This window comes from Bactrocera latifrons, unplaced genomic scaffold (assembly GCF_001853355.1).
Source record: "Bactrocera latifrons isolate USDA-ARS-PBARC rearing strain unplaced genomic scaffold, ASM185335v1 scaffold_95, whole genome shotgun sequence".
In the NCBI taxonomy this organism is placed as follows: domain Eukaryota; kingdom Metazoa; phylum Arthropoda; class Insecta; order Diptera; family Tephritidae; genus Bactrocera; species Bactrocera latifrons.
In genome coordinates this window covers 838,833-852,798 of record NW_017537656.1, presented here as the reverse complement: position 1 = coordinate 852,798, position 13,966 = coordinate 838,833, and the positions used below count along the sequence as shown (strand labels likewise).

General features: G+C 35.4%; 1 protein-coding gene across 4 annotated transcripts in view; it reads right to left on the bottom strand.

Annotated features, from left to right (window-relative positions):
• Nucleotides 1–13,309, bottom strand: part of LOC108977753 (serine-rich adhesin for platelets) — a 25,362-nt gene extending 12,053 nt beyond the window's left edge. Inside the window, exons 1-4 of one of the 4 annotated variants that reach the window (XM_018947615.1) lie at nt 13,034–13,309; nt 11,728–11,899; nt 609–5,198; nt 297–489 (exon numbers count right to left, since the gene is read on the bottom strand). In XM_018947615.1, the coding sequence (XP_018803160.1) occupies nt 297–489; nt 609–4,152 (3,737 nt within the window). In that variant the 5' untranslated portion in view covers nt 4,153–5,198; nt 11,728–11,899; nt 13,034–13,309. Of the gene's footprint in view, nt 1–296; nt 490–608; nt 5,199–10,851; nt 10,991–11,727; nt 11,900–13,033 lie in introns of those variants that run through there. The other 3 variants (XM_018947617.1, XM_018947616.1, XM_018947618.1) reach the window with 3 other exon arrangements.
• Between the last annotated feature and the right edge of the window lie 657 nt (nt 13,310–13,966).

The following is a 13,966-nucleotide window of genomic DNA, read 5'->3' as shown; positions in this document are numbered from 1 at the left end:
AAGTGATACATAAAGAATTTTAAAATGCGATTTTTTATTAACAAATTAAATTTAAAAAATGAATAAATATAAGTAATTGAATTAAAATACTCAAAACAGATGAAATTAAAATAGAAATCAAGTTTTCAAATAGATTAGAAACTTAATGAAAAAAATATTCTTTAGAAAAAATATTTATTCACAAATTAAAAAAGACATTAACTGAAAAAAAAAAGATAAAAATAGTAAGCGACTTTATATAATTTTTAATTTGTATGAATAGTATAACAAAAAAACTAAACTAAAACGGCACTTACGAGCACTTATCACAGCATATCATATAGCCATCGTCGTGCGTCAAATCACAGATACAACGCGTCACCGAATCATCTTCAGCTTCGGCTTCGGGTGCAGTCTCGGTTTCTTCGCCAGGATCAATATCGCCGATAGCAATACGCGAACCGTTACTGATGGCCGAATGAGCATCGTCATCCTGTTGCATGCGGGGTACTGCGGGGTAAAGAGAAAAGTTTAATTAATTTTAATGGAAAATGTAAAATAATTTGAAGCTCTAGAGAGTAATTTACAATGAATAATAATAACTTTATTAATGCGCTCGTGCTACTCACTTTGTTGTCCGTGCAAAGTATATGTCGATTGACCGCTTGATGGCGGCGTGGGCAGCATATTGCCTAGGCCCGTTTGTCCTGCCGCCGCCACAGTAGCACCAATGCCGCCCAGTGACCATTGCTGACTGCCGCCGGCCGAATTGGCGGCCAGTGCCGATTGTAGCTGCGACTGCGACGCAGCACCTGCCAACATTGTACTATTCGATGTGACCCCCACTTTGCTCGTGTGGGCGACACTGCTAGCCGCTTGCGCACCACCAACGCTCTTTGCGGACTCTGCAGCCGAGAGATGCGTGGGCATGGCATTGGCGTAGGTGTGATCCTGCTGTACGGCATGCAAGATGCGCAAACGCAGATCTTGCGTGTTCACTGGTGTCGGTCGCACCTCTTCACCAATGATATCTTCGTCATCAGTGGCTGCATTAGTGTTGACAGCTGAGGCTGCACTATTTGTGGCGATAGTGTAGCTGCTATTCGCCAGTGTCGCATTGGTGGCTGCTAGCGATGTCTTCAGTGTTTGCAGGTGTATTATTTGCGCTGACGAATGTTGCTGTTGTTGTTGTGTATCAAGCGGTATATTCGATATGCTTGTCGATAACGCATGTGCACCCTGTGTGCTACCATGATGATGACCGCGTGCGCCCGCGCCGCTACTACTGCTATTGGATTTGTAGTAATCCGCGGCGGATTTGCGTGTGATTGTTGTGTTGGCCTCATATGACTTGTTGCGCTCCAAAGAGTGTGTACGACTGCCGGGTGCGCTATGCGTTTGACGTCCGATATTGGGGGCGCCGGATGTGGACATTGTTGCGTAAACGGCGCCGCCATTGGTTGCCGAAGCTGACAAGTAAGTGGTGGCTGCTGAGGCAGGAGTCTGATGCTGCACTGGATTCGTGTATTGTGTGCTAATGTTAGGAGATGCAGACATTTGCTGTTGTTGCACCGTGCTGCCGTGTTGGTTCGGCTGTTGGGCAGACAATTGGTTACCGCTATATAGGGGATATTCTTTGGGGGAGAGCAACACTGACGTCGGTGAAGTATGTTGTATCACAATTTGCTGTTGCTGTTGCTGCGGGGGTGGTGGCATTGCGGCGACCTTTGTTTGATGTTGCTGCTGCTGATAGCGTTGTTGGTTGCTGAAAGATTTTTGGGCCATGCTTTGCAGTATGCGTGCGGACACCTCGTCTGTCATGGGCGTGCCATTGACGACCATTATATCATCGTTTATCAACGTTTGTGCGCCGGCGTTGCTGTTGTTATTGGCAGCTTGCGTTTGCTGTTGCTGCTGGTAAATAGTATTACTGCTGTTGTTTTCCTTAACAATGTTTGTTGTTGTTGGTGCATCGACAAATTGCAATTGCTGCTGCTGCGCATGCTGACGCAATGTCACTTTAGTCTGTTGCTGTTGCTGCTGTATGGGCAATGTTTGCGTCTGATGTTGCTGTATTACCGTGGCATGTGTGGAATTTACAAATTTTATTGTATTATTAGAGTTGTTGGCAACACTTCCACTGCCGCTATTTCCAGCGCCCGCTGCGAGTGTGACCACATTATTGCTGCCGGTCGAGAATTGATGCTGCTGCGTTTGTTGTTGTTGTTGTGGCAAGGTTTTGTGATGCAGATGTGTGCCTTGTGGCAAAGTTGTGACGTGTTGCAGCTGCGTTTGGTGCGTAGCATATTTGCCGCCGGCCATTTTAGTCACTTTTGTTGTGGTCGGTTGCAGTTTGTGGCCACCGCTGCTGTTGCTTATGGTGTAGGTGCCCAGTGATTGCTGCTGCATCATATTGACGCCGCTACTGGCATTGCTGTTATTGTTAATAACATTATTGAATTGTTTGAGCAACTTGGACGTTTTCACTTTAGCGCCACTCTGGTATTGCGGCTGATGCAATTGGTACTGTTGTTGCTGCTGCTGTGTTATATAGGTAGTCTTGACACCCGGTGTCTGCTGCATTTGGAGATTGTTCAAAACTTTGCTATTACCATGCGTCACCTTCAAGCTATTCGTCTTCTTCAACATGTTGCCACCGTTGCCGGCAACGCTGACACTTTTCGTTGTTGCACTGCTGCTCAAATACTTTTGCGCACCCACAACAGGTTGCACCAACATCTGTGTATGTTGTTGCTGCTGCTGCTGTGATTGCTGTTGTTGACCTGGGTTTGTTGTCATCGATGTACCAGAAGCCGTTGGCTGTTGCACAACACGTGTCACCATCTGTACGTGGCGCGGCACAGACAGCTTTTGATACAATTGCTGCGTCTGCTGCGCTCCCTGTGAAGTGTTTTGCCCCGTCGACTGCTGCGGCTGTTGTATATATGTTGTGGAGTTCAACTGTTGCTGCTGCTGCTTTACACCTGTCTTATATGTGCCTGTAACGGTATATTTTGGCGTCTTACCACCGCCAGTGGTAATTGGTGCGGCCGCAGCTGCTGCTGTGGTTAAATATGACAAGTTTTTGGTGCTCATATAATTTATAGTTTGTGCCTGTTGTGCTTGACTCCCGCTACTAACACTTATGGTGTGTTGCTGTTGCTGCGTGGATAAGCCACCACCTGCGCCAACGCTCAGCGTCGATGTTGCCGTTGTGCCTGGCGTGTTGGGTGACGGCTTGGCCAAAACGGTTAAATTGCTAAGCAGCACTTTCGATTGACCACCGCCACCGACAGCTGTAGCGCTGCCACCATCGATTATCATGTTGCCGGTTGTGCCATCTGTAGTAACGATTTTGAAGATTTGTGGGTTTAGCACCTCACCGGTTGTGGTCGATATCATCATATTGGTGGCACCCGAAGCAGCCGCTTGCTCAATAAATTCTTCGCTTACTTGTATCACCTGCTGCTGCTGCTGTGGCTGCGTTTGTTGCTGCGATTTTTGCTGTTGTGTATGCATTTGTTGTGACAGCTGATGTTGCTTTTGCACATGTTGCTGTTGCTGCTTAGGCTGGCTAGACTGCAGCTGTGTGGCCAGCTGTTGTGACTGCTGTTGATGAATTTGTTGTTGCTGCTGCTGCTGGATTGTGGTATGCTGTATAAGTTGGTGTTGTTGTTGATTCATCTGTATTGTTTGTGGTTGTTGCTGCTGCTGCTTTACATTAATGTGTTTGATTCTCGTATTCGTTGCTCCTCCCGTTGTTGCTGTAGTCGTTATAGTATTGTTGCACTTATTAATAGTATTATTGCTGTTACTGCTACTGCGCTGCACTGCACGTCGCATTAGTGGCAACTGTGTTTGGCTTCTACTACTACTGTTGCTGTTGCTGCCAGCAACATTATGTTGTAGCTGTTTCTGTTGTTGTTGTTGTTGTTGCGGCTGTCGCACATCATTCGCACCATAATATTCGTAATATTTTCCAATGGTTGTTGTTGCTGACTTTGCTGTTGTAGTAGTCTGTTTTGTTTGATAAAATTGTGGCTGCGACTGTTGCGTGGCTAACTTTGATGTCGCCGCTACCACGCCGCTTGTTGCCCCGCTGCCTGATTGTGTTGTCACTGCTGTTGTTGGCTTCTCTACGACAATTATACCAGACGAGTGCAATGGCATCATTCGCTAAGCAATGTTACAACTATTGTTTTGGTTTTATGAATGCGTCTGGCATCAGAGCTTGCAACAAATACTTGAAACTTCCAAAAAAAAACTTATCAAAAAAAGTAGTAATGTTTAATTTTAACGCGCAATTCAAGGCAAATATTATTTATTGTAAACGATTTTTGTTTGTGTTCAATACACCTTAATTATTCTTCAAAATAATGGATTCTGCTAATAGAGCATGTATTCAAATTTAGACTTCTGCGCTTTCGAAATTCGCTCACTTAACTATTATCATTATTTAAACCAGGCGCTAATCCTACCGATGCTGTTGGAGGCGGTCCCCCACCCACATGGGGGCTTAATGCGCAACAAAGTGTTAGGTGTTTACTATTGATGTAATCCTTGTAGTGACTGGTGGTGGTTGTTCCAATTAGTTGAAAAGCTTTATAGAAGGTGTTTGAAATTGCTTTTGTTGCTGCTTCTAGATGTGCTGATACGATTGTTGTGGTTAGACAAACGTTTTTGGCTTCGTAGTTGCGGGAATATCTATTTTTTCTGAACATTACATTGTAAGCCATTACATCAGGGGACATCACTGAATTGCTGTTTGCTCTCAATTAAAAACACAGTGCACTTTTACACCTAGCGTTCGGCTCTAACACTGCAAATTATTTAATAATCAATTTAGGTATGTAGCTACCAAGTAAATGCGACAACTGTTGCTAGATTTTAGCAAATTTCGATTTGTCGCGAGTGGGTTTAATTTTCCGTGGAATTTTGTATTTAAAAAGAAAACGTCACACAACCAAGTCCTTTCGAACGTAACCTGCGTTATTTAAGTTGTGATTGCGTTCGCGTTTTGAATTCCGATTCCGTTTACGCTTCCTTGGTTTGCGGTTGAAGCGTCGTTTTATTTTTGGCGATTCCACTGTCGTTATTTTCAGTGCCAAACTATGCAGTTCACTTAATTTACCTTCTAGACTAGTAAAATTAATTCACTTATATCGTTTTAGGAATATTTTCGGTTTTACTCGTTGTATGTTTATTATGTTGCTGATTAACTGTAAGTAAAGAAAGAAAAAAAGTAAAGTGAAGAAAAAATTAATATATGTACATATATATAAAAACCTATTTATAATATAAAAAAAAAATTTAATAGTACGAGATTTTTATTTTTTCTTACAGACATACCACACCATACACGTCAACTCACGTCAAAATATGTTATACATAATGAACGAAACGATAAAGAGTTGATAGAGCAAGATTATTGGCATGTTTAAACATTAAAGTCCCCAATAAACTAAAAGAAAATTGCTTACATATTTAATTGGAGACCATTTTAAGGTTTTTTTTGGGAAGTTAAAAAACTATAAAAAAAATATATCTAAACGAAAGAGCTTGGCTAAAAACTAGGCAGAAATGTCAGTAGGAAAAAGAACGTAAGAAGTACTCAATTGTGTACGTACCTAACTACAAATACATGCAGGTAGGTATACATGAAGTAGATTGTGATATAGAAGAAGCGAAATGGTAGCTAAAAGCAACAATATAAACTTGTCTAAAACGAAGAAGACAATAATAATAAATAACGCAGATTGCCAAGTGTCAAGAAAGCCTGAAAAACAACAGTGAAATGCCACGAATATCGGGCGAAAAACAGTGCAAGTAAAGAAGTAAGAAGCAAAACAAAATACACACAATTTTATTGATTACATTAAGATATGGCTGCCAAAGCGATGTGGCGCTGGAAAAAGTATAGTTGAGAATGAGGCAGATAGTGTGCACCGCCATTGGTATAAAGATAAAAGAAAATATAAAACCAAAGAAATTCAAAATATAAAATAAGCAAATATATGATAACAGGTATAAATATGCAGTGGAAGACAATAAAAAAGTAGAATGCATAATTATAATAGGTATGCCTAGAAAAAAAGATAAAACAACATAAAATTATGGAGCGCATATTGAGATTTATTACGTTGTATACCACATATAGTTGCACCGTGTATGCACAGAAATTCATTACAACTACGCCTGTTACATAACACCTTCAGTAAGATAGGCAATTAACCGAGTTGCACCATTCACTGACAGTCAAAGCAATATAAGAAGTTTTCGGAGAGGGGAAGAAGTATGTACATACATATGTTGCGGTTTAAGAAGCTAATATATTTGTTGGAAAACTAAAAATGGATGGGCTAAATACTTTTCCCCTAAAACCCCTAAAAAACTAACAAATATGTATATCGATTTAAATGGCCCAGAAACTTGATAATTAGTATTAATATTCAATGTGAAATCAATATACATCCATATAACAAGAATGTAATTTCGGTAATAACTACATAATAATACATATACATACATACAGATGTACATATAAGGTAATGAAAATAAAATCCAAAAAAAAAAAAACAAACAGATATAGCAAAATATCTAGCCATGTATTCAGGCTTTCTTTCTTTCTTACTTTATTTGATTTATGATTTTTTTTTTTTTTTTGCGAATAAACGTAAGAAGAACACACCTTTTCACCTTATATGCGCTCGATAAGACAAGCCTTCATATCTGCAGCTAAACGCAACGCAAGAAAACAGTCTTATGGGTGGGTGGTTGGCGTATGCTCCAGCAATAGCAACAAAAATTTCAAGACAACTATGACAGTTTGAAAAATTTTTTTATATAAATTTTTTAATGCATGTGTAATTAAAGAAGGGGAACGTTATATACCAATACGTTTATTGGTAGATAATTATACACAAATTATATATACAAATAACGTAAGAATTAATATTATTTAGGACAACCTTATGGGTTACGTGATACAGACCAAATACGATAACAATAAGAAATCAATATGATTTGAATTATATTATATACGTACATTCACAGACCTGCTATTTATCAATTTTCACTATACATAAATATATTAAAACCAGTAATTATAATTTCCACATTTGCACAACGAAGGTTTAGGCCTATTCAAGCAGACATATAAGTATGGACATTTAGTAAAAGCGACCAAAATCAAACAAGAAGCTGTGCAAAATAATGATATATAAATAAAAATATTTTTTTGCAGGCAATCAACAACTAAACAACAAATAAATAATATTATATTAACAGCTGGCAAGCCTTCACAACCAGCTAGTTTGCCCAGCCACAGGCCCAGTCAGTTTGCTGCACTTGCCAACAAAGCTATTATGGCGTTTTGTTTACTTTGCAAATAACATATACGGCTATTGCAACACAACGTCAGCGGCTGCCGTCTTCTCATTTCGATCCATCGATGCAATGTTGTTCGTTCACCTCTTTGGCCCACTCCCTCAACACCATTCACCGCCGTCGTAGTAAATAGTGAATGACTAAAAACCAGCAAAAATGCATACAAATGCTAGTGAATATGTGTGTATGTGCATCAAATGCAGACATTTTTCTTTGCACTGTTTCTGTTTCCCATTCTTTTCTTTCTTGTGTCAAATGTTTGCTTTGCTGCCACACAGATTCTTTTTCATTTATATGCAATTCTATTCACATACTACAATTACCCATTATATTATTCAATGATGGCCGGTAGCTCGTTAGTTTCACCGCCACTATATTGGTAGCGAGTTTTTTTTTTTGGCAAAAACATAAATTTTACGTATCACAACTAGATAGCGCTCTCTCCTCATCTTGGTTTAATGAATTTTTGCAAAAGTAATTTTTTTTTATGCAGCAATAAAAATTTATTTTTAAACTTTCGTTGCATATAATGAAAAAATGGATACACAAAAAGTGATACGACAAATTTCAATACCTAAAAATATCAAATTAGACACTGCTATAACACAACGAATGGTTTGTCTCCAACGAATTGTGTGTATTTCAATGGGCTTATGAGAAATTCTCATTTTTAAGGTTCAATTGCATAGTTCAGACTGCTGTCAAATCGAAACTTTAACACTAAGCTATATTCAATATCATGTAATATACATCTAGCACCTACACAAATATTACTAAATCTTTGAATGAATAATTCATAAAGCATGAGAGATGTGGATTTAGTATATATGTATGTGTAGTGGATTATAACAATTAAATTTATTTAAACTAAGTACGCACGCATACATGAGCATATTTATGTATGTATATGCATATATTTGACCAAGGTCTACATCTCACCTTGATCTAGTGTAATCTGTATTAGGGCACGCATTCTTCCCATGCTATTCTTAGTGAACTTCATAAAATGCTTTGTTCAAAATATGTGTTCCCAATTAATTTGTGTATAAGCGCAAAGCTTATTTATACACACAAATAGTTTTAAAAATTTTGATGAACAAACATGTATGTAGGAGCACAAAATATGAACCATTTATGAAAAACATACTTTTATCAAAAAGTCATATTAGATTATATCATTATATATATAATGCCTAAGAATTTGTGCTGTCTTCTTAGTGCTAAACACAGTTTGTTATCTCAAAAATATTTACGGTGTTAAAAGATATTAAAATTGATTAATTGTAATTTATCACGATCAGTAAAATCGAAAACTGTTAAGCTTAGATTAGTACATGCACACATCCAAGTATTTATTTATACCAATCAAAGGTTCCGCATAATTTTAAAGAAGCGTAGCAAATCCGAATGATTAATAACTGGTGAGTGAAAAGGGTGCTCATAGCATAGACATACAACTATATTTATGAAAACACAACAAAATGCACTGCTTTCGCTAGTCAGCTTAGAAATAATATTGTATGTGAAATTCAACTAAAAACTACGTCCAAATTATTTTTTATTCAATTAGTTGAATGGGTATGCAGCATAAGTACACATTACATATATGTATGTATATGTAAATACATATGCATATACAATTTAGATTTAGACAGGAAATGGAGCGACAGATATGATTCGCAGCACAGCACATATATTGTATGTGTACCAAACATTCTAATAATGTTTTCACAAGTAGAATAATAAATGTAGTATATTCCTACAAAACGGTATGGCCTATGTAAAACGAACCTTTAACCCCTACATATACAAATAGAATGAATTATTTATGTTAATTACATTTTGTTGTATGTCTCTGATTTCTTTAGCCTCTTGATTGCCTTATACCACCTTTTTGTATACATTTGTACGTATGTATATGTATTAATTCAAAAATAAGTTTGTTAAAATAATCGTGCCGATGATGCGTAAAATCGTTGCAGTAGGTGTCTAATGTAGAAATAATATAAAATTCAAAACAATTGTAAAAATTTATTTTAAAAAAATGTTATTCACATTCTGCAGCTATACAAAATTTACTTATACATTATGCCACTGTAGCTAATTTCGTTCAAGGGAAATTATTTAACAAATATTTTTAAACGTCTTCATATACATTTATGTTTTGCCGAAAATGTCAAAAGTGTGAACGAATTGATATACCACAAAACTTGTATAAAATATAAATACATATTTTTACAATTTTTAGAACTACATATATTGCATATAACAATTTATTGCATATATTTTTCAACACATAATATGCAGCATAAGTAAAAAATAATAATTATCTCAAAACTTCGTTGGCGGGTATATTGGTAAAATTTCGCAATATTTAGTTAATACATTTTTTACGAATATTCTACATATGGCATACAGAACTCGTTTTTCAACTTTTGCTTTCGTTGCACCATCAAGAAAGAACCAAGCAGAAGAGAACAGCAGAAAAATACTATGTATAAAAGAAAAATAATAAATAAAATAATGGATGACAAGGATAACTAATACATTTATTTGCGTAAACGGCGAGATAAGGCTGAGAGTTCTAACTGAAAACTGCAGCCAACTTCAAGCAGTATACGACAGAAAGGGAATATGGTATAAAATACGCTCAAACGACGAAGAAAAGCAAAACAAAGGCAAATCGGGCATACGAATGTATGCGAAGCAAACGTAGTCAAAACACAGCCACATTGAGACTAGTAGTAGACTGTTTATTCGCTCATACACAATTGAGCGAACATCTAGCTATCGCAAATTTCAATATGGCGCACTATAGCGAGTAAAATGAACGAACGAGCTAAGAATGAAAACACTGAAATTCTACGTCGTAGGAAATAGACTTTGCCTAATAAAAAAAAAAATGCCAAGCTATCTAGCTTGAAAAGTTTGATGATGTAACAGATTTATTAAACTAGCTCTTTGTTTACTAATATGATTGTGGGTTAATAAAGTAATACAAAAATAATTAAAATGTCTCTACACTTTCTAGAAACAACGAGATGGGAGAGGAATAGTAGGAGGGTTTTCGTATAACCATATCTAATCTGAACATAGAACATTGTAATTTTCCAGAAGTTTTGTTGTATTTAATTTTGTTTAAACTAAAAATTTGTAGCAATTAACTGCAAAATAATAAATGTATTTAAAGAAAAAAAAAAAATAAAATCACATCGAAATTAGCTCCAATTGTTCGCACTTTCTCATATTAGCAGTGGGTCACTCGCGCAAATGTGTACCCACTAACAACGTTTTCCTCGATATTAATTTTAAAGCGCTGCCACAAATCAAATTAAATTTAGTAAACCACATAGTTTTATATTTTAATTTGTATCATTGCTCATTTATACATACGTAATGTATACACATACAAATCTTATTAATTGCACGGAAATAGCACATTTTTATATACAATAGTTTCCTATTGCAGTAGAAAATTATACTCACATTTTTTTAAATAAAACACAATATTTATACTAAGGACAAAACGTTTTGCCAATTAGTACTCATTTCATTATATTAATTCACAATTTTCCAAAAATCTTGCCTTAATATGGCAGTTTGAGCTAGCTTATTTCTTTCGAAGTGCTCTGCTGAAATTTTTCAACTTTTGCTTTTGACAATTGCGTTCACAGCCAACTTAACCAGCTATAAAAGAGTATACACCGAAAACCTTACAACAAGCAATCTAGCTGGTATGTTTATACAAGTGTAATAAGAACAATATTTTGTATTTACAAATGCATATTTCGTCAATAATGTTAAAAAGAGATGAGCTTATTGAGCCGCACTAAATTCTAGGCTTTAAACAACTTGTGTGATAGAAACAAAATCCGACGCCATTTTTTAAAATTCTTATGAGAAAGAGATGGCTATAAGCAGCTAAAAAAGACAGGAGAAACGTATAACAACGAATACAAATTAAAAATGGCTACCCATTAAAAAAACCACTCGATATTTCAAACGTTTTCAGACAAGAGCGCGCACTTTTTACAAAGGAATAATATCGATAGTTATAAATACCTCATTTAAACTAAATTTGCATTTTAAAATTGATGATCCAAAAAATCATATACAAGTTTTCTCATGAATTTAGAACATACAATGCAAATCAACATTGTTATATGCTGATGGACGAATACATAATTTTGTTTCTGTACGTATGGCAGCAAAATTGTGGTATACCATGATCTTTGAAATTGGAACAAAATTGTAAATAATTTTTTTTCGTAAAAATTCTTATAAACGAAATTAAGGAAAAATCAATGTTTTATATGCATCTATTTGTTTTATATATGATAATACAAATAGGAATCAACTTACCTTAATATGCATTTTCGATCTAGGTTTAAATTTCAGTTCATTTACAAAAACATTTTCAATGAAATCAAGTCACATTCTATATAATATGAACTTTTACACAGTTCATTATTCAATTCACAATATGACTTTTAGTTAATTTAATAATTTGGAAATTCCGCAATGCACTTGTAAACTGATTTATTTTTAAACAATTTTTTTTCATTAAAAATATTATTTTTTAATATAAACAAACCATTTCTTACAAATGAATACCTATGATATACAAAAGCACTACTTTTACCAGTAATATTTAAAAATTACATTAAGTATTAAAACTTGATATTTAATTGTTTCGCCATTGCAAATATATGTAAAAGGGAGAAATTTGTAGTTGGCGCAACGTCAATACAATAGTGGCGAGGTGCTCGCAATCAATTCATGTTTAATATATTGTAATGTTCACCGAATAGCCAAAACCACGATGGAACAAAAGCATTAGCATATTTTGAGATTTTTCTCTTTCTGGCGTTTGTACTTTTTTCTTCATTAAAATAGCACCCTATACTGCTTGCAATTTTAAATGTTCAAAGCATTCTACGTGAGCCCTGTATATCCCTCAGTTCAAATGCTATATACATTTATATTTTATATGTAGCATAAATGTTCATATAGATATATACATATGAAAGACATCCAGTTGTCTCGTACACTCACAGAAAAATCCTATATTTGCGGATTCACACCTACATATGTGTGTATGGATGTACATCCGTTGCGACGTGCGCCTATACCCAAATGAAAATACCAATTGGATTTCAGTTTCAAGCAATCGTTTGTAGTATGTTAGATTTCCTAGTTTTCTAATTTTGGTATTTCTGTTATATATACGTGTGTACAAAATATATCAGATCATGATAGAGCTACAAAACTCAATGAAATCGACGATAATTGGCATAATTTTATTTCGCCATATTGAGTACTCTTTAATTAGAATTGAAAATCAACGTCAAGTTTTTAAAACGAATACATATATTCATCATATACATATTTATTTCTTTTAAAGCCTGTATTTTCTCTGTGCCTAATTCTAAGTACCCTCCGTTTCCGCACTCTATTTTAATAAGCAAAAACACAACACGATTTACTCGTTGCAGATCGGTTATTCGTTCGCATATTTTTCGTTCAATTTCCCTATTAGTTACTTTACTCTCTTACTTCCCTTTCTAAATGCAAAGAAAACTAAAAGATATTCTATATTTGCTTTTCGTGCTATTTAAAGATTTCAAACTTTTAAAAAATAGTTTGTTTAATTAAAGTTAACACACACCGTCACTTATTAGGGCTTCAAATAGGTTTTTCACTAATTATTAGTATTGGCGAATAAAGCGCGACTGGCTTTAATAGCGAGTTTCGCATAGAAAAATTTTTTAACCTCGAAATTACGTGTTTAAACCACGTATTTCTACATTATTTTTGTCATTTCGTAAAGCGCGCACTACTCACTTATTTTTTATCAATTTTTTATAATATTTTTTGAAGATTTTACCACAATTTTCCCACTTGGAAAATGTGTACAAGTTTTTCACGTCTACTCACGGCTGAACTTCACACAGAGAATTCAATAAATGGCGGCCACAGCGTTGAAACGCACGTTCGCTACTTCCAAATTCATACCTGACTACTACGCACGATTCTTTCACTCTATATTAATAGTTGCCATACTTTTTCGGTCACTCTAACATGCAATGTACACAACTCGTTGCAAGATAGTAAAGCATTGTCTCATAAATAGCATTTTCCAAAATATGGTACTTATTGCCTTCTCTTGCTTTCGGCGTTGCTCTAGGTGTACATCGTGGCATATTATGCTGTTTCACATTTATATGGTTGAAAAGGCTTTAGCGGTAGATAGATAGAATATACTATATATATATGAAGAAATAAATCAGAAATTCTACAATGACGCATTATGTTATTGTGCAATATTTTTGAGGCATGCAATTTCACGTATTTCTAAAAGCTGAAGCAATTTCAATAATCAGATAGATAAGCATATTTCAATTCAATGCATGCAAGTGAACAGTGCAATAAGTAATAAGTACTAAAAAGCTCTATACAACAAAATTAAAAAAATAATAATAATAATAAAAACCAAGTTTTTGTGTCAATAATATTGTACAATAGATATATTATTTTATATAACGGCTTTTGGTATAGCGGTTCTAACTTGAAATTTGTATTCGGAAACACGTGCAGTAGC